The 22,429-nt window shown below is 38.8% G+C and overlaps 1 protein-coding gene across 15 annotated transcripts in view; it reads right to left on the reverse strand.

The window, feature by feature from the left end:
- Tanc1 (tetratricopeptide repeat, ankyrin repeat and coiled-coil containing 1) overlaps positions 1-22,429 on the reverse strand; it is a 235,544-nt gene that overhangs the window by 117,184 nt on the left and 95,931 nt on the right. For all 15 annotated transcript variants that reach the window (XM_048345390.1, XM_048345389.1, XM_048345388.1 and 12 more), the window contains one exon: positions 800-997. In XM_048345390.1, coding sequence (XP_048201347.1) covers positions 800-997 — 198 coding nt within the window. The remainder of the gene's footprint in view (positions 1-799; positions 998-22,429) is intronic.

Here is a 22,429-nt window from a genome sequence, read left to right on the forward strand (position 1 = left end):
GCCAGTACAGAAAGGAAAAGAAGAACTGCTCTGGTTATCCCAAAGAATACCCCCTGACCCCAACATTAGCTGTAAAAAGTTGAAGGAAGGATTATTGAAAGATAAGGTTTATCTTCAACTGGTTGTTCCAAAATGGAATTAAGACACACCTCAGAAGACACACTTTTGATTGTTCAAGAAATAGAGGGTTATGGGTATATTTTGAAATTGCTTGTATACTGTTCATCTTATTTCAAAGTCTTTTAATGGTCACTTTATGTAAATTCATCTTCCCCCTTTCAAACTAGCCAATAGAGAGCCGATTCTGAACTTGAGCTAAGCCAATCAGAGTGCGAAGCCTACTTTACTAGGGATAAATACAGAATAGCCTGCCTGCTGTGTGCGTGCCTGCCAGATTTCTGGCTTAATGTGCAATTCTTTGTTTTGTGTCTATCATTGTGACTCCGGTGGTTCTTGGAGACTATATTTATAACACAAAACTCCTTTGCAATTAAATTATGCAAATAAAAAACTGATGAATTTTTTAAAGCTAAAAAAAAAACTTCCAAAAGTTATTTTAAGAAAAAAAAAGTTCTTCCTAAAGATTTAAACAGAAATAGGGCTTATGTTGCCCAGGCTAGTTTTAAACTTGGATTTAAGCATCAACCTCAGCCACAGCCTGTACTTACAGGATTTCTGGTGCAAGCCACCAAGCTTTCCTAAAAGATTTCTTATGGGGAATTGTTTCAGTTACTTTCAACATATGTATTGCCTGGTCATCAAGACAGCTCCTTGAGATACCAGTTGGCCCCTTGCTTACCTGGTGATTTTTTGCTTGATCTTGATTGTGCTAGGTGAGATTGTCGAGGCAGCAAGGGTGATGACGGTAGAGACATGGAGACGCCTTTGGCCAAGCTCACACGATAGGAATCCTCTGCTGTAGGAAGACTGCTCACAGGAGAGTCGCCTCCAAGACCCAGGGGCAGGATCGGAGGAGTTTCTGGAGCAAAGTCACCTCCTGGAGAGGAAAGATAATACCTTAGATTATATCCATCAGATGACAATCTGCTACAATCTGAAGCTAAATTTGTAGACTTTAATTCCCAAAAAGTGTTAATATAGACTTTCCTTGATTTGTTTTTGGCTTTCAACTCAATGTTGGTTTTGGAGACAGAGTCTCAAAATACCCCGAGGTTGGTGAACTTGAGATCCTTGGCCCCCAGAGTAAAGCTGACTTGCTTTTCTTTGAAAAATTATTATCATTTGTATTTCTGTGATTATTGAACATCTGAAGTATGCAAAGAGTTAAAGAAAGTGCAACATAGAACAGTCCTCATAGTACCTAACAGTACCTTCTATTTATTCATCTGCTGATGGACATCTTAGCATAATGCTGAAATGATATGGGTATACAAATATCTCTGATGGACTTCTTTTTGTTTTGTTTTTGCCAGTCCTGGGGCTTGGACTCAGGGCCTGAGCACTGTCCCTGGCTTCTTTTTGCTCAAGGCTAGCTAGCACTCTGCCATTTGAACCACAGCGCTACTTATGGCTTTTTCTATATATGTGGTGCTGAGGAATCAAACCCAGGGCTTCATGTATACAAGGCAAGCACTCTTGCCACTAGGCTACATCCCCAGCCCTGATGGCCTTCTTTTAAATGATTTTTTCCCTTTCTATCTCCCTTAAAAAAACTTTTTTGCCCAGTGAGGTAAAACGAATTCAAACTTTACCACTCAAGCATCAATGAACTCAACCTCCAGTCCCTTTCTTGTACTACCAACTGTTCTGACTTCATACCAAGGAATGGGTTTAGGGATGAAATTAGAGATTAGATCAAGCGAATGCTCTACAAGAAGGTTTGATTTCAGCTAAAATAAGGATGGGGTTATGTGGGTTCCAATAAAGAGAACTTCAATGCCAAGAGCTGCTCTGCACTCTCAAGCCTCCCACTGTTGCTCCTAATAAGGAAGTCTAAAAGGAGGGTTTGGATTACTTCCGCATTCTTCCTCAGCAACACCCCCTTTGTTTCTCCCATTTCTTCTACTCCACGAAAACCCGTAAAAACAAACCTTAACCTCAACCTCAAACCATCTCAGGACTGGACCATGGCTCGCTTATTGTGCAGGTTCCTTTGTACTCTCCCTAGATGACCTAAGGGAAAGCTAGCCTACTATGAAAAAACCAGACAAACTAGAGTAGGCAGATCCATCCTCCTAAAATATAGAGGCTACAATTACAGAGTAGACAGTAGATTGGGAATAGAGTATCTTGGCTAGATTAGAATCTTCAAAACAGTACAGCCAGTTCACAAGTACTCATTTAATATGGTTTCTTCTAGTTGCTCCTTCTCCTAAGCACATTCCCTTGTACTCAGTGTGTACTAAGAAGTAACTAAAGAAGTACAAGGAGAGAAGATAAACCCTGTAGATATCAAGCTCCAAATCACTTGAGCAAAAGAGCTCAGGGATAGAGCCCAGACCCTGAGTTTAAAGCCCCACAACTAACCACCCCCCCCCCAAAAAAAACCAAATAAACAAAAATCAAAACAAGTGCTTGCCTAGCATGCATAAAGCCCTGGGTTCAAATCCTCAATACCACATAAACAGAAAGAGCCAGAAGTGTTGTAGCTCAAGTGGTAGAGTGCTAGCTTTGAGCAAAGAAAGCTCAGGGACAGTGCCCAGGACTGGCCAAAACAAAACAAAACTAGTCTGACACATGATAACCAACTGCTCTTTGCCACACCTTCCTGACTAAAAACAAACAACATCCAGTGCTACGAAATTTGAAAAAAGGAGAAATGCAGAGTATCTAGCCTGTTTTGAATGCCATTCTTTCAGTAAAGAGAACATAACAAACCTGCATCACTGTGCTTGTTTTCCACATTAGGAATACTGGGAAAGGAGAGTGTCCCTTGCCAAAGGCCCCTGAGGTACATGCTCAGGCCTTACTACCAAAAACAACTACAAAGCAGAAAAGCTATAAATATAAGAGTCATGAGCTCTGCAGTGGGTAAGTTGGCAGAGTCAGAAAGGTCATTTCAGTCTTACCTGGACTATGTTTGAAGTAGCTTCAATAAGCTTGGGAAACTAGAGATTTTTCACTAGCCAGGTAAATGGCTAGTGGCTCACATCTGTAATCCTCAATAGTCAGGAAGCTGAGATCTGAGGATTAAGGTTCAAAGCCAGCCTGGGCAGGAAAGTCCATGAAATTCTCATCTCCAATTAACAGGAATGGAGCTGTGGCTCAAGTGGTAGAATGCCAGCCTTGAGCAAAAGAGCTGATAGCGCTCAGACCCCGAGTTCAAGCCCCACAACTGATCCCCCCCCCAAAAAAAAACCCAAACAAACAAAAAAACACAAAATCCTGCCCAAAGCGAGAAACTCTAAAGAGGGGAAATAGACTTAATAGCAAACTTTCTTTGGAATTAAAAAAACAGAGATATTTATAGCAAATTCCCAAGACAAAGTTCTGTCCCTGGAGAGTGCATGCAGAAGTTAGCAAAAGCTCCTGCCTCCTACAGTCCAAGTGAACAGCCCTTGCCTTGGACTTTACATCTCTCACCCATCTGGTTTCCATAGGCAGCACTGTAAGATACTATCCCCAATGTCCAGGACCACAGAAGCAGCCTGGATCCTTGAAGGAGGAAGCTTCCCTTTTGACTACTTTTTTTTCCCTTTTCCTACCTTTTTCACTACCTTCTTCTCATCTGTCTAGCAATGAAATGGATATTAGGGCAAGAGCTGGGGAGGCACCATTAATGCCAACTTCCACTGACAGGAAATGTCTATGACTTTCAAAGAGATTCATAAGGGCAGAGGGAAAGTTGTTTTCTCTGGTCCAACATTGACTTCTCAAGACTGGTACCTACCACCACCTGGTTCTCACATGAAGAATACTAGCAGGGGCTGTGCCTACAAGAATAGCCAGAACACTTCATCTGCAGATGTTCCAGAAAGAAACAGTAGTAGAAGACAGAACAAAAACCTGCAAAGAGCTGAGGCCACAGAACCACAGGATTATACACACAGGATGTGGTGGCACCTTGACCAGAGAGTGACTTCCAAGTGTTTGAAGGGAGGTACAATTACCCTCTGGCTGTCCTTATATTACCAAAATCACAGATATAGTCTTGCAAATAGCTGTGGGATGCACAAGGCACAGACTCCCTACCTGCTTAGGAAGACTTCTCACTTACATGTAAATAAAAACCCAGCCTTCAAGTCCCTAAATCTAGATGGAAACACAAAAGAAAGGGAAAATACATGGAATAGTACAAGAAAGTGTGTGTGTGTGTGTGTGTATGTATGTGTGTAAAAGTAAAGCTAATTACTGAGAAAAGTTTTCTTATCTTAAATACTTAGAAATCTCCAGCACAGAAGAGAAGAAATTAAGGCATGATGAACTGGAGATTTAAAGCACTTCCTAACTACAAATTCTGCACATAAACATTGTTTGCATGGAGCAAAGCAAATATCTTCATTAACTGCAAATCTGGTACGGAGAAGTCTCCAAAGCATACCATAGCCATGAGGACCTTCAGCTTTGTGAGCAGCTGGGTTCCTGCACTTTGATCTTAGGCAGACTGCTATAAAAGCGAGACTTAGAGATGGGGTTTGGAGCATTCTAGCTCAACTTAACTTTGCTTTCTCACTACAATATCTGTCTCAAACATGTTGCTCTGTTTGTTTTTTAAGAAACAATTGTATGTCCAGTTTCCTTTTATTAAAAAGACACAAAGCAGAGAGCAAGTTTTATGAACAGGAGGCAGAGAGTACAAAGTGGGTGATCCAGCAGCTCCTAAGCTGCAGATGGCCTTCTGGAGCCTGCAGCTTTAGCTTTAACTGCACAGGGTAGGGGTTTAAGATGGAAGAAAGCCCAGGGCATCCCAGGATGCCCAAGGAAGAAAGTAAAAATCTCTTCAGGGTATCCACTCAAACAATGTGATATGGTTCTGGGCAACATGACACTAGAAATTCTCTGGTTGATTTCACATTCCTCAGCAGATGCTTAAAGAGGTTTAAAAGGAATTAAAGACATTTCACTGCGCAACGACCAGCATGGATCATACATTTCTTTCAGTCTTGAATAGATGTTGTTTTCTTTTAACTGCAACCTATTTTATTCTCTACCTCAATTAAGTGATGGGAAGCACACTTCAATCACCCTTCCTGTTGCTGTAGCCAAAACAGCAGGACAATGCATCCTCTCCAGGGTATGCAAACCATGGTATCAGGGACCAGGGATGTACCAGGCCTCCTTCTGCTTAGCTGGCAAGTGTTTCCCATGGAACACTGACACAGCATAGAGAACCACATCCACTCCAACATGCTTGCAAGCTAGGAGTGCCTCTAGTCCAACCACATATTCTCACAGACAGGAAGCTAGGCCAGGGCTTGAACAGGGAAGAATAGTCAAAGCCTCCTTGCAGGCTACAATCTCAGGCTCTCACCATTCCCTGTTTAAGAAATTTGCAACAAAACAAAACAGAGAAACATTCTAAACTTATAAGGGGTAAACAAAAGGGTCTGGTGGTAAATATATTAGACTTGTTACATATAATCTTGGACACACACACACACACACACACACACACACACACACACACACACATACACCCTATTTTAAAATGATCAATTTCCTGAATTCCAAAAATAAAAGACCAAAAAGGGCACAAGGCCAAATGGACATTTACCAAGTCTTATCTATTTATAATGTCTTATCTATTTATACTAACAAACTGCATCATACACATAAAAAAGTAGAAAAGTCATAGTTATAGTCTGTAAAAATAATGGAATTGCCAAAAGGAAGAAAGCCATCCAGTAAGATATTTTAAATTGGAAGAAAAGGCTTTGATAATAGTTCTTTATTTTAAGTATGTTTCACTACTGTAGGCTATGAAGAGGGATTTAAACTTACAATGGAAGAAAATGTAAACCTGGGAGTTGTCTGTTTAAAGGTGGGCATGCAGAATGGTAAAGTCGTACATTGCAGATTCAAGTACATGGAGTACAGGATTAGAGAAGGCTTTTTATAAAACGAGGGCAAGAAAGGCAGGCAGATGAAAGCAAAAGACTACTTCAGAAAGGATAGACCTGAGAAAAGCAAGGGTAAGCTCAGACATTCAGGTAAATAGGTCTGCAGAGGCGGGAAATAAGATTTCCATTTATCGTGCCATTGAAGTAGCTTGGAAAGGCGGGGAATGGAAGCTTAGAATAGAAAGGGAAAGATGTTCTGTTTATCCAGCTCAGAAAATGGGACCCATGTGATACATTTAACTAGGGCATTAAATGTATTACAGCATCTTTTGTGCAGTCCCTGCTTTGAGTACACTAATGTTTCTTAAACATATATTCCATTGTAAGGTTTTATAACCACACAACTCATATGTACTTACAGAAACCTAGAAAATTGGAGACCCAGTATCATTTCTGAACTCTGAAGAAGGCTTTCTCTACAACTGAACGCACTTGAAAGCATTTTATGTCTTTTGGGGTCTTGTAGCATCTAGGGAGAATTGATTGTAAATGTGCATCATTAAAAGGAAAGTTAAGATAAACTTATACAAGTAAATAATTCCCAAAAGTAAATTCATACAATTGTGACTAATTCTACCATGATGCCACCAAGAGATGAGAAAGTAGTTAGCCCTCAGGGTATGGAAAAACCTAGCCAAGAGGAGAAGTTCATCCTTTTGTCTCCAGAAATACTGTCCTCATGCTACAAGTTACAGAACCAACTGTATAAATGTGCTTTGCCTTGAAACAGATGAGTAAACAGACTGGCATTTCCTCTCTAATTGTCCAAGTTTTTCCTTTAAGTCATGTCGCCAGCCAATGACTTACTGTGCTTGAAAAAAGCATCTGACCTCAGACAAACTTCTACCCCCATACTCCACTTAAAGATAAATGCTTTTCTAGATGTACTGTAAGCTGCCAGGGCAGGGTGCTAGACACACTATGTATCTCCTCATTTAATCCGTACAACCATAAAGTAGGCGGTATTACTAGCTCCTTCTCAGATAAGATACCCAGACACAAAAAGGATCAAGTGCCAGGCCAGACACCAGCAAATGTCTGAGCTGAGTTTGAACTCAAGTGTTCAGACCACAATCCATTGTCTCCTGCTCCCCTTCCAGGGCTGCTGAGACACACTTTCAACATTATGTCATCCTGTATACTTAATAGGGAAAACCAAAAATAGTGTATGTAGGTCTACACACAGTACCGGGACGCTGTGAAAAGACACCTGTTCCCTCATCTATTTTCCCCTTCTGTGCCAGCCAGTTAATTAGTTCCAAGCACTCCTGGAATGCTCCACTGGGGAGGCACCCAGGCCAGCAATCATTAATTTTCTTTCAGTCATATCTTATGCTGCTGCCATACAAGTGAAGTGAATCAGAGATGTAGGTATTCATGTAAGTCATCAAGCACCCTAAATAGTTTCTTTCCTTCTCCTTTACCTGGCACTGTATACGCATGAACTCGCAGCATTTGGTTCTGGTGCTTCAATGGCAGAGAAGACCAAGTCCAGACTGTCGTCTTCTGCTAGATAAAGGTGTGGTTGAAAGGCTCATCTGACACACATGTGGAATTCGCTAGTGTGCATTTCCTCAGCAGCTCACAGACATTACCCAGGTCCTTAGGCCTTGCAGACTGTACCACAACATAGATCCCATGGTTCTGTCAGGCCCAGTACCCCAATACCAGATCACAGCAGCAGGCCTCGGCCCTTCCACTAAGGAAGAAGCTTGCATCCCCATCCAGGAAGTATTTTTAACTAGTGCAGCTCAGGCTAAAGATGTTAAAACTTGCCAAGTGATTCTAATGTGCAGCAGAGAAGGGAAACAACTAATGCAAGAACATGGTCAAAATCTGCAATGTTTGTGTTCCTACCACAAAGCAAGAAAGGCACAGTGGTGCACACCTGTAGTAATCCCAGCACTCAGGGAGACTAAGGCATAAACATTCCAACTTTGAACCCAGCCTAAGCTAACTCAGCAAGACCCATCCTGGGAGGAAGGGAGGGGGGGAGAGAAAGAGAAAGAGAGAGAGAGAAAGAAAGAGAGAGAGAGAAAGAGAGAGAGAGAGAGACTGATTTACTTCAAGGAAGCATGAAGCTTATGAAAGTCTTCATTATTCAACATACACATTCACTGCATTTTACAAGTGGACTTGTGTGTATGACTGAAGTCTTTTATGTACACACATATATATAATGTATATGTATACATATGTATGTACCTTCTGGTTCATGCACAGAGACTCTCTGTAAGGACACATGGCACATATCAGTGCCTCTTGCTGGAAGTAGGAAGTGACCAACTGGGAGCACAGGTAGAAAGCTGACTCTGATTATGGCTTATAATCTCTCTGTGCATATATTTTCTATAAATAAATTTCCAAGGATTAAGCCAGCACGGCCATCCTCTTTGGAAGCTCTAGGGAGAATGTAGTCCTGGCCTACAATTGACTTCTTACAGAGTCATTACTCCAACCTTTGCCTGTGTCACTGAGTAGCATCTCCCTATATGTCTGGTCGTTCCCTTTTAAGACAACAAGCATGCAGTCATTGCTCACCAAATCCAACAGGACCTTTAACTTAACTAAATTATATTTGCAAAGTTTGTATGTCCAAATGACACTTTCATAGCATTGTAGCAAAGGAAGAAACTTCAACATATCTTTTGGTGAGAATACATCTCACCCCACAACACTTTTCCTTCCAACATATCCTGAAATCAAAAGGCAACATCTAAAGAATTTGAGAGAGGAAACAGCATTATCAAGTCTTGTAAGACTACTAAATTTTACATTATATGTCAGATAAAAAAATTCTTAAATACTCCAAAGTTTAGAAAATGCTCAGCACACTTACCTTTTTGAAGAAAAGATAGTACTTAAAAAGAGTCAAAATTATGTACCCAATATTAGTAATATTATAGTTTAGAAAGAAGGAAAAAGCAATACATTCTTTAATCCAAGCCTTCTAACACAGTCGTTTTCTATCCTCTTCCCATTTGGAGAATATTTTTTTGTGTTGTTTTTTGGGTTTTCCCCCCAAACCCTTCACTTTATAGTCCAGAAAGAACCTCCTACTTTATCTGGGTGACCTCTTAAAATAATCACTGGAGCTGCCCTGCCAGACCTAATAATGGCTCACACTTTTCATGTGATTAGGATGCTGGACAGAAAAGGCTGTCTGAGCCCACCCACCCCTCCAAACAAGCAGAGAGACAAAATACTACAATGGCCATTTTCATGGTCAAGAAACAAGTTACAAGCTGGGTTCAAACTCTGCATATTAGGTAACATAATGAATTCTACTGAATAATCAACAAAAAATATTGTCTCTAAAGTAAACATAATTGTCTGCCTACTGAAAAGATAGTCAATATGTTTAATGAAATTAACAGCAAGATAAACTTAGAAATCAGACTACTCAGTAAATTTTTAATTTGTGATTGAAATCAATTATTTTAGAATATGTCTCTTTCAAAAGTGTTACATTTGATTTTAGATAATCAATCTCTTGTTTAATGTGTACTTAAAATAAAGGTAATCTTAATGGCAAAAAAAAATGATAAAATAATGGCATTCACAGGGAAATGGTCAGATCTTGAACGAATAATGTTGAGTGAGACAAGCCTAGAGCACAGAGGACAAAGGCGCATGGTCTCCCTGATACCTGGCTGTTGGAGGGGGAGGGGAGAACAGTAGAGATCATGTCTGTAAAGCAACAAACTTCTTTTCAAATGGTATTTCTACATATTTTGGTCAGCGACTTTATATCATGTCTCTAAAACTAAACAATTACTAAATAAACATAAAAAGGTCTAGGATAGACCTGCCAGGAGCACAATAGCTCAACAGCTACTTACATATGATTATATAAGATGAGGCTAAGCAAAATGAACTCCAAGAGATGGAAACAGGAGGATTTTACTGTTGTTAATGTTTAATGTACTAGGTGAGTTTCCTTTGACGTACCCCCTGTGGTCACTGTATATGATTCTGGTACACTGGATATTGTATATATGCTTATCTGAACTGGGGAAGGGAAAGAAAAATGAAGGAGGGTGTAACAAATATGACAAGAAATGTACTCACTACCTTATTATGTAACTATTCCCTCTCTGCACATCATCTTATCAATCAAATTTAATAATAATAAAAAAATTTATATGTAAAACAAAAAAACAATAATGGGAAATATACACAATCAAAGGCTTAAAGGAAATTCCAGGGCCAATGTGGCTATGCAGGCCTGTAATCCCAGCTACTCAGAAGGTGATCAAGAATACTTCAGTTCAAGGCAAAAAGTAAGACTCAATCACAACATACAAGCTGAATGTAGCAGAATGATAGTGGGCCCAAGGCTGGCCTCAGGCATAAACATCAGACTAATATCTGAAAACTAATGAGGGACAAAAAAAGGAAGTTAAATAGAGTGAGGACAGTATTTTTCTTTTCTTTTGTGGTACTGGGAGTTTGAACTGAGGACTTTAGCTATACTTCCATTCAACAATGGTTATTCTTAAGGTAATGGGAATATGGGCAGGTTTCTCCTCTCTTTTCGTTTTCAGTTTGACTTATATTTTGGCACTTTATTAACTTTTTGTAAGATAAAATACACTTCATTTTCTAATAAGCACTTACTTGAAACAAAATTAAACCTTGCCCAGGAGAGACCCATCAGGTTCCAGGGGCTCCCCAGTTTCTAGCTCTTGGTCTCTTCCCATAGAGGAAGAGCTCATTTAGACCCTCCAGTCATGTTCACTATTCTCCCTCAACCAACCCGGCTGACTCACTAACATGTCTCTGACTTACTGATGTAAGACACTCTTGCCTACTGACTGATCTACAATGAAATTCTAGACTAGCTTCCTCTTACTGAACCAGAAAGTCACTAATCTGGTTGTCTTTACTCAGCTTCCCTGTCTCCAACCTCCAATCTAAGTCAATTAATGCTTTTCTTAACATTAAACTTATTTTAAAACAACAATCTGAACACATTCTCTTAATTTATAATGACAAACCTAGAGAACTCCATTTATCTATTGAACTCACATGAGGATAACAGCAAATTATCAGCAGGTGGTGGTGCTGCACCTCTCCATGTCAATAGTGACTCCAGAGCCAGCAATGAGGCCACCTGCAGCTGCATATCCAGCCACGGAGTATCCAACTCCTGCAGCCCTTTCTACCTCAGTTATAGGCCTAGCTCCACAATCAGTGCCAGAGCCCCGTTACTTTTGAAATGCATATTAAGTGGGTGCCAGGTGACATGTCAGAACTTACACAGTACTGCTTTATTAACTATGAGTATAGGTCCATCGTGCATATTTGTTCTAATAAATAAGCTAGCAATTATTGTTGTTGTTGATACTCAGGGCCTGGAAGCTGTCTTTCAGCTTTTTGGCTAAAGACTGGCACTCTACCACTGGAGCCATAGATCCACTTCTGACTTTTTGCTAGTTAACTGAAGGTAAGAGTCTTATGGACATTCTTGCCTGTGCTGACTTCAAACTTTGATCCTCCGCTCTCAGTCTCTTGAGTAGCTATGATTACAGGGGTGAGCCATCAACACCCAGTAAGCTAGCTTCCAATTGTTAACCCCTTAGTGTATATGTTAGACAGCTTGCTAAATACTGTTTATACATTAATTTATCTATTTATTCTATCTCATTTAAACTATATGCTGTCACTGTCCCCTTGTTACAGATGAGAACACCAAGGCAAAGGAAGACTAAGTTGCCTGGATTCCCACAGCCTACAAGTAATGGACTCAGATTTGAACCCAAGCAGTCTGACTGTAGAGTCAGAAAGCTTAATCACAGTATCACAGTGGACTGACTCAGGTAGCAGATTCCCTAACCAAGATGTATACAGTACATGAATGCTGTTTGGAGCTTAAGAAATACTGTCAGCACAGATAATTTAGCAAGTCATGTTTCTCTGAATGATAGTCATCAGGAACATTCTGTCACATTGGACATGCTGACATTTTGGGGGTGGAAAAATAAGTGAAGGGAAAAAGACTTTTAGAACAATACCATAACCAGTACACCACCCCCTCATTCACTACTCAGATCCAAACTCTGGCAGTCCCATCAGCAAAGCTGTCTGCCAGTACGCCTTGCTGTAAGAGAAAGGGAGAGAATGGAAGAGAGCTGCTATTACTATCTTATTTCAATTCCTTACACAGAAAATGAAATCTATAAACATTTTTGTGGGGGAAAAACAGCACAGTGTTACTAGGAAGCATGTAAAGTTTTTCCTCCACAAAACACACTTGAAAATGCAATATAACCAACTTAGTTGATAGTCCAGAAAGATGTAGAGTAAATCAACTGTGTGCATGTGGCTACTTCACAAGGTCCTCCTTCTCAACTTACGTGGAGTATGAAAGATAAGAGGAGAAGATGAGATGATTTTGCATTTTCTGTATTTTATTTGTATGTGGATTTTGAGGTTTTGTGGGGGTTTTGTATTTTCTTTGCCATATTGTTGTTCACATACACACACACACAAGCATGCACACATCACTGCTCAGTTTTCAAAAGAGCAGCCTCAATGACATGTCTGGTAAAATATCTTAGCAACAATGTCAATATTGTCTCATTGCAGAGAACCATATTAACATTCCACTCTAATAGTGATTTCTCAAAAACAAAATGGAATGCAAGTTATTTACTTCATTCATTCTCTGTGAGTATCTCTCTGGGAAAAAGAGCACTCCTAACATCATCAAAGCATCAAAATTATATTCATTAGCTATTACTTTTTGTATATCTAACTTGGAGCTGTAAGTATATGAGTAGGCAAATGTTGACAGGGAATCAACATAAACACAAGTACCAAATAAAATACACTGACAAATTACTTTGATCAAATCCTGTCTCTTGTTGTTTCTGTAAAGGAATCCTTTCACTTATCTGCCTGTATATCTGTATTTCAAGTTTACTTTACAGGATTGCCAAAAACAGGGTTTGTTAAATAACAGAGGTCTGCTTCTTCTAAGAGTTTTCAAAGTTACAAATATAAATAAGGCATATACTAGCAACTCCCAAATCTAAACATCCAAAATCATTTCTCAAGGCACTGTAATTCCAATTACTAGAGAGAGGGTAACAAGAAGAAATGTGAGGCAAGTCTAGGAAAAGTTAGTAAGATCATATCTCAAAAAAAATTTTTTGTTGTTGTTGTTTTTTTTTTTTTTTTTGCCAGTCCTGGGCCTTGGACTCAGGGCCTGAGCACTGTCCCTGGCTTCTTCCCGCTCAAGGCTAGCACTCTTCCACCTGAGCCACAGCGCCCCTCCTGGCCGTTTTCCATATATGTGGTGCTGGGGAATCGAACCGAGAGCTTCATGTATAGGAGGCAAGCGCTCTTGCCACTAGGCCATATTCCCAGCCCCTCAAAAAAATTTTTTTAAAAGAAAGAAAGAAATGAAACTGGAGGCATGTCTCAGCTGGTGGAACACTACCCAATGAGTGAAAGCATTAGTTACTGAGTTCAAGTCCTAGCCTTAGACCAAAAATAAACTAACAAACAAAAAAAGCCAGGGGTGTAGCCCATGCCTAGCAAGTACTAATCCCTGAATTCAACCTCCAGCATGTACACATACATATACATACATATGTGTACATGCATGTTTATGTGTGTATATGTATATATGCATATCTGTATATATACACGCATATATATACATATATGTATAATTTCTTCTACCCCAAAGGATGATAGATGCTTTAAGCCCCACTCATGGTGACTGATTTAGTTTTGGTGGGAATTTGAATCATCTGGTACCCTAGGTGACAGGGCCAGATTAGAAATTAATGCACCCAACAATTATACTATAGCCTCCTCTTATAAAGCTGAAGCAAATACTGAATTACATGTGCACAGCACCTCCGAATGCACAAAATCTTTGCAGACACAGAGGCTGCTGGCTCCAGCTCCTGGCATCTAGGCCTCATATCCCTGCCCTTTTCTATCTCCTAGCAAACACATGCCCTATGGACTGTTTAAAACCACCATTCCCACAACACAAGCCTAGTTAGCGGCTCCTTACTCCATCTGCACCAGATGGAATAGCAAAGGTCCAGTCTGCCACACAGACTAGTGAGCTAAGGAAATAAAATATCCAATATGTCTCCATATATTGAGGTCTAAGGAGAGCGTGTTCACGGGCAGAAGTTACCATAAATTATAACCATCGCAAGTATTTTTTAAATGCTATACTCAAGGCCCTGTTACAAGCACTGTGATTTACTTAATCTTCACAAGAACCATCCATGTAGGGGAGGTCGGGGAGAGGGCACTGTCATCTTTCTGTATCAGCAAGGCATTGGTTCCAATCCTCCTACCACCACCTCTAGAGAATAGCAAAATCTGAAGATGTTCAAGTCTCTTAAACAAAATGGCATAGTACTTGCACATAAGATATACACATCCTCTTGTATATTTTAAATCACCTCTACATTACAATTCCTGATACAAAAAGTTATGTTTATTATTGCCCACATTTTTACCCTCACATGGAGATTTAGAAAACAACTCATGTTCTTTGACTCATAATTGTGATGAGACAGATTACCTTTATTTGATAGTCAAGAAAATCAGAGTTCAGAAAAATAAATTGTTCCTAGAGAGAACTAGTAGGCACATTCACACTGGAACTGTTAACCCACATTATTTTAATCCAACCAGTAGAATCATTAGTCATCTTTAAGATGCTACATCCATAGCCATAAAGAGATGTCAGGTACTCTTTGCGGAAATCCAACAACCATGGATGCAGGGGAACAAACCATTCCCAGACTCTCTCATCTTCAGAGTCTTGGGTTTCAGAAAGGCTTAATCAGATTAGCAGCAAACTCACACAACAAGCAGGGAAATAGAGAGCTGACCTCCTTGAGAATGTGGTTTGAAAGCTCTTGTTTTCAACACTAAACTGAGACAAAAATCTTTCACTTAATTCCCAAAATAAAGGATGACTTACATGAATCATTTTAGACTTTACAATTCAGAATTAAACACAAAGCATTTTTGTTTTCCTCAAAACTGTAGATATATAAACTATCACTGGTTAGCTACTTACCAATATATTAAAACAGCTACTGTACTTAACAACAAAAACAAAGGAACAAAAAAGTAAATGAGCAAAGAAAGAACTCATGCACTCAGGATGGCTGAAGGTCACACTGGTCTTGGGACTAATTCCATTTTGTCCCTCTGCGTGCATTGTTGCATGGTAACTTTTCATGAGTCTCTCCCCACAGTCACCTTGGACTCAAGGAAGGACAGGACTTGATGCACAGGTGTCTTGTGACAGGAGTTGAAATTCACCCCTCTTTTGGGGACCAGGCCCTGCCTAAAATGACAATGATCAGGCTGGTCATATCTTTGCCTGGGAGGTTCATTATAAAATCTCACTCCTGTTCCAATTCTTCCTCTACTTAAATCGTGTACCAGTAAGGTATCTTGGGGTCACTAACCTCAGATCTTCCCAAAGAGTACATTCTGATTAAATCTCCAGTGGCTCACACCTGTAATCCTAGCTACTCAGAAGGTTTCAGTGGCTCATACCTATAATCCTGGCTATGCAGAAGGCTGAGAACTGAGGATTGAGGTTCAAAGCCAGCCTGGACAGGTAAGTCCATGAGATTCTTACCTTCAATTAATTCTAATCTCCAATTAATTATCTCCACCAAAAAGCCAGAAGTGAAGCTGTGGCTCAAATGGTAGTGTACTAACTAGCCTTGAGCACAAAAGCATAGGGACAGTACTCAGGCCTGAGTCCAAGCCCTAGGAGCCAAGAAAAAAAGAAAAGAAAAAGAAAAAAAAGGCTCACATGAAAATCCAAATATGGAGTTTTTATGGGAATTATGCTACATATGGATGACAACAGTCATATGTAACTATATAACAAGTCTTTTTTTTTTTAAAAAAGCACCTTTAGGCAAGGAAAAGGTTGGAACACAAAATTATATTTCACTTTTTTATTTAAAAAAAGACTGAATATCTAATTTAGAATTTCCGTATTGCAGGTTAAGCTTCTAGTTCATTCACACATATACATATAAAAAGGTATATGGGGGGGGGGAGTGAGATAGTGTTTAGTTTGGTGACATCTTTGAGGGTGATTCAATTAGCATGTGTCTGGCTAGAGGTGTTATTGTCCCAATAGAGCGGAAGGGACAGGACTGACTTCTCCTTTCTCCTAGTCCAGTGGTTTCTCCAAATAACTATGTCAGAGTGAGCTAGAAGTGTATCATGAAACCATCATGTCCCAGTATGTATAGGTGGTGCCTGACATGATAAATGCCACATGTTTATTCTCTTCTTTCTCTAACAAATCTTTCACCCTTTAACCTTAGAACACATAAAAAAGCTACAATGAAGATAGAACCTTTCACTCGTGAAGGACAAGTTGGTTAAATTTTTTATAAACTGTCCTTACAAATCTATCCTCATAATTACTTTGGCAAACTGTGAAATGCTGTTAACAACAGAAAATGCTTTCCGTTAAATTTCTCAAAGAAGGATAAAAATGCAAGCACTTGATGTAGTAAAAGGTTAAAAATCATTTCTTAACTACACACTACCATATAACAAATGACTCTCAGCTTGTTTGGCTTTGTTATGGAGGAAAGAATAAACATGAGACATGCACTTTCAGAACCTAAAGTAGATGGCAGACTCAGTATTTGAGAATCTGAAGTCATAGAAAAAACCACTAAAATACCACTCTTTGCCTGAGATCTGTCCTACCTTCTCTTCAACTTCCAGGGAAGAAATAAGTTTTCAGAGTTTCTCTGGAAGCCAGGAATTGTAATGCACACTTGTGAACGTAGCACTAGGGAGACTGAGATAGGAAGACTAAAAGTTAGGCAAATAATGAGCTTTTAATTGTTTTGATTTTGTTTTGTTTCTTTCTTTTTGAAATAGAGTCTATAGTTCTATGTGGCCCAGGCTGGCCTCAACTCATGATCCTCTTGCCTCAGTCTCCAGAGTGCTATAAATACAGGTCTAATCCAGAACTGGACTACAGAGAAAGTTCTAGGACAACGTAGACTCCATAGTAAGACTCTGTCTCAAAAGATAAAGAGAAAAAGATAGTATGTGCCTTAACACAATGAAACTGTCTGAAAAATAATTTCATTTGTTCTTTAAGCTATCACATGGTACTGAATATCTAGCATAAGTCAAATTGTCAAGGTAGATACTTTTGCAGAAAGGTTCTCTTATTTAACCCTGACAACATTTTTGTAACGTTAACTTCCCTGTGTTAAGAAATTCAACTGAGTTCAAGTTAACTGAGAGGTGATTACGCTGAGATCTGAATCTGTGTCTTGTAATTCTAATGGATATGCTTTTTCCCCTAGACTGTGCAAGATGAAAATAGGAAAAACTGATGAAGGAATCTATCAAACCAGAAAGAATAGCATTCCACTCCTAAAGAAAAGCAGCTTGGTTGCGTTCTATGTTTAAATCATGTCCTAATGTTCTTCAGAATCTACTTACCTTGGTAAAGAGAAATATATTACCTTTATAATGAATTATTTCTGCTTATTTTTTTGGTTGGAAAACATGTTTGGAGTCTGTTAGCAAGAAGATACCAAATACCCATAGCTCAGCAAGACAGTCACTAAACTAAATTCCTAACTAATAGCCCACAACCACAGAAAATGGGCAATGCAATGCAGAATAATCAAAAGCAGCCTCATATTTTCTGAATAAAACAAAGCATCATTTGTATTGAGACATTTTTAGGAGGTACCACTGAAAACCAGATCGCAGCCTGGAACAGCTTAAAATACCAAGTTTAACAATCACATCAATGGCTTTTAAACTTTAGAGGCAAACAGCTTCCTTTACTTCAAATTCAAAGTGAAGAATTAGATGCAAAGCTAACAGATTAGTTCGGTGCACAGAGAGGCTTAGAGACTAACCGGTGCCTTTAATTCATACCATTGCAAGAGTAGTTAGCTAACCACCTGGGTTTTAATGATGGCAAGGTGAAGACCAAATGTTTTTCATAAATTGTTTGAAACTAAAAGCTCCCATTTCTTAAAAAAAAGAACACACATAATTAAGCAGTAATAAACAACAGACTAGTAAATAATTAATATTTTGGCACATTAAGGAATGGTTCTTTCATCAGTGTGCATTTTGAGATGGCATCACAATGAACAGCTCACCAATTTTTGCCTTCTGCCTAACCATAGACCTGCTTCTACATAGACTGAACAACTAAGAATATTGGATAGGGCATGACATTATGTTATGGATTCAAGATAGGCAAGAGAGCAGAAAAAGGGACACACACACACACACACACACACACACACACACACACACACACACACAGCCAAAGGCCTTCCCTGGCTAATACTTTCATGGGGAGATAAAAATCTCCAAGGTTTATAGAAAACACATTATCCACTGTGAACTTTTATTACTTTATAAACAGTAGATAAAATAAGGTTTCATTTCTTGAAGATTAGATGATCAAAAAAAATCAAATAACCAGCTGAGCCATTTACTTGTTATGTGGAAGTAGTAGCTGTTATCACGAACTATATAATATCTGTTCTTTGTTAGCTTTTGAAGAAGAACCTGCCCAGTGTCTATAACTAGGAATCCTCCATGGAGTGTGTACATGTTGATGGGAGGCAAAAATCTATCTTGCCCTATAGAAGCTAAGGAATCCATATACATACTCTTACAGTTAGAAATCAGGCATGTGAACCAGTCATTTACAAGCACAACACTTTAAAAAATATTTTTTGCTGTTTTAAGTATTTTCTCTTCTACACGAATTTTTTTTTTTGGGGGGGGGGGCCAGTTCTGGGGCTTGAACTCAGGGCCTGAGCCACTGTACCTGGCTTCTTTTTGCTCAAGGCTAGCACTCTGCCAACTTGAGCCACAGTGCCTCTTCTGGCCGTTTTCTATATATGTGGTGCTGAGGAATCGAACCTAGGGCTTCATGTATAAGAGGCAAGCACTCTTACCACTAGGCCATATTCCCAGCTCTTCTACACAAATTTCTGTATCCATCTTTATATTGTGTTAAGAGAAAAACAAAGTTCTTAGGAAAGTGAAAAAGAATCTGTATATTACAATCGCACTTGTATTTGTCCAAACCCATGGGATATATAACTGAAAGAATAAACCCTGATGTCAAAACAGTTTAATGATTATGTCAATGTAACTTCTATCAATTGCACCAAATACATTACTCTTGTAGAGTTGTTGATAATGGGGATACCATGTGTGTAGGGGTCAATCTCTAGCTATGCTGACCTTTCCTTTGAATCTAAACCTGCCTTTTAAAGAACTCCTAACATGCAGAGGTGGCTCACGCCTGTAATCCTAGCTACTCAGGAAGCTGAGATCTGAGGATTGAGGTTCAAAACCAGCCCTGGAAGGAAAATCCATGAAACTTTTATCTCCGATTAATCATTCAAAAATAGCAAGTGGTGCTGTGACTCAAATGGTAGAGCGCGCTAGTCTTGAGCACCAAGAGGCTCAGGGACAGCACCCAGGCCCTGAGCTCAAGGCCCACAACTGAAGAAAAAAAAAATCCTTAAAAACAAAAAGGTTGGTGCTTAGATGAGTGGTAGATCCCTTGCTTAGCATGTGCCAGGCCCTAGGTTTGATCCCAGCACCAACAAACAGACACAAAGTAAGATTTCATCAAGAATTAGAATGATCTTTTTTTAGACTACCTAGTTTAAAATAATAAATCTGTCCATTTGGGAATATGTTATTGTTTTTTTTAAAAAAAACCAGTTATTCAGGTCTTCCTTTTAAGACCTTCAATTAAGTTATTCCATTTTCTTCAATATAAAAGTTGTTCACTTCTTATATCAAGTTCTTGTTGCTATTAGAAGTTCAGACTTTTCTATTTATTTTCTGAATAGTGTTGCTATACAGAAAAGATTCTGGCTTCCTATGTTGCTCTTTCATCAACTCTAAACACTTGTTAGGTTCAAATCTATCAGATACTCCTATCCGTAGAATTCAGTAACTATTTTTTAATTAAGTAAGAATGTTTTGTTGATATGTGTGTGTGTGTGTGTGTGTGTGTGTGTGTGTGTGTGTGTGTACGTATGTATGCACATGCATAGCCCCAGTACCAGGGCTTGAAAAAGGTTTAAATACTTTCTTTTAGACTTTTCTGCTCAAAGCTAAGGATTCTACCACTTGAGCCACCGCTCCACTTCCGGCTTTTTGGTGCGTAATTGGAAAGTCCCAAGAACTTTCCTGTCTGACCTGGCTTCAAACCTCAATCCTTAGATCTGAGCCTCCTAAGTAGCTAGGATTATAGATATGACTGATCTATTGATTCCCAGCTGTTTAAATTAAATAAGAGTAACATGCAAGTTTTCTGATAGGAAAAAATCAGTTAAAATAGAGAAGCACGTGGTAGAAGATATACACCTTTCAGAAGAGCTTTGAAGTAAAGATAGCATCTCCTCTGCTTGTTTTAGACCAAGGTCATTGCATAGGAGGAGAAAAGGAAAGGAGATGCTTTTGTCTGGTACTCTATCTTGGTTTAATATTGATGCTTGCTCCCACAGGCCTTGGGTAAACATGTTTCCCCCTAATTTATTTTTAAGTTTTAAATATTGCATCCTTCACCATGCCTTTATAGCTTCCAGAAAAATAAAAATAAAAGAAGAGGAGGAAAAATTTGCTGTTTTCAGAGTTTACTCAATGGATTTCAATAGTTCATATCTCATTGTTTATCTCTTTCAAATATTATTATATATCAACAATTATAAACCAGTTCAAGTTGGTATTAAAATTAATTAAAACAGATACATGTGGCATTCTTTTAGGGACAGGAGCTGGGGAAAATAATTTTTCAGTACTTCTGGAAAAACACTTAGAATACTAAATTTAACTCTGATTCTATTTTCTTAAATTCTCAAAATAAACTCCACATAAAAGTCTAGTAAACTGTTTTCAGTGACAATCTAAAAAGAATATGTTCAGCTCTTTTTTTTTTTTAAATGATAATGGAGCTTGAACTCAGGGCCTTAAGTCAGTTAGGCAGGTGTACTACCACTTGAGATACATCCCAGCCCCTTTTTGCTGTAGTTATTTTTCCAGATAGGGTTTAATGCTTTTTGTCGAGCGCCAGCCTTAGATCAGGATCTTCCTCCCCCCCGATCCTCCTCATCACATCAAGCATTACAAGCATGCAAACCCACACTTATACTTTTTAGACATAAATATTTCCTAAGTTTCTTTGGTTGTGAACTTAAGCACATAAAATTTTCTTTTGTCTGTGCAATGAAGACTAGTTTTAATTGTAAGTGGCAGAGTAAAAATTTTCCATCTTGAAGGGGACATTACCCAAATTTCATAGCCAACTCAGTAGATTAGCCAGTTTTAATTTATGAGAAACTTAGCTATGAATTACTTACATAGGACTTGGCACAGAACTAACATATGAACAATCAAATTCCAAGTATTTTCCCCAATCATCACAGAACATAACTTCATCAAGATGTAAATTGTCTGTTTTGTTCCCAACCAAAACCAACCAAACTTCAGTTAAGAATAGGCCCATACCATAGAGACACTTTATGAGAAATGTTCCCATTGCTTTTTTACGATTGTTTATGCTAGTGAAAAAGCCATAGTATGGGAATTATGAAGACAGGATTCAGAGAAAGCAGTAGTGACCCTTAAAAACCACAGGGAGACCAAACATAGATTCTCTGAAACTGGAAAAGTTTCAAAGGCAGATTGAAACTGTGTTCACTGGTCTGCCTGAAAGTTACAGGAGCTGAAGATCATTTATATTTTTATTTCCCATGATCTTGGATCTGGTCAAAGAGGATGGTAGATCTGTTTTGAAAAGATTGTCACTGCAAAGGGAGTTTTGGCTAGGCTCTGAGCAAAAAACTCAGTGGTTTTCTGGCAGCTCCAGTCTAATAGACAGTTTAGGATCTAACTTTATGATGAAAATTACAAAGGCTTCTAAAGAAATAAATAACAAAGTTCCTAGAATTAGTGTCAGATGAGCCAAAGCTAAAAAAAAAAATTAAAGAGCTTTCAGAAAACTAATAAGAAAGACACTTTAGCCTTGATGTAGCAAAGGATGAATAGACCCTTGGAAAGAAATGATTTGAACAAAAACTTCTGCATAGTGGCAATTCCAATTAATTATTGGTGGCTAAGGATTTATTTTCTAAGGTTATAAGCTATATAGTTTCCTGTTTATATAGTTAAAATCAAGGTTATTTTCTTTGTACCTTTGTATCTTGGAACCTCAGCTGCAACCTTAAAGACTCTACTTTCAAGGTGAGTTTGACATCTTTAAGACTTGGTTTAAGGGATAATCAGTAATAAAAATTTGGTTTAGGTTCCAAATAAAACATTTAGACATCTACTTAAGTCTCTTATAAAAGTATGAGAATATATCA

This window comes from Perognathus longimembris, chromosome 4, assembly GCF_023159225.1.
Source record: "Perognathus longimembris pacificus isolate PPM17 chromosome 4, ASM2315922v1, whole genome shotgun sequence".
Lineage (NCBI taxonomy): Eukaryota > Metazoa > Chordata > Mammalia > Rodentia > Heteromyidae > Perognathus > Perognathus longimembris.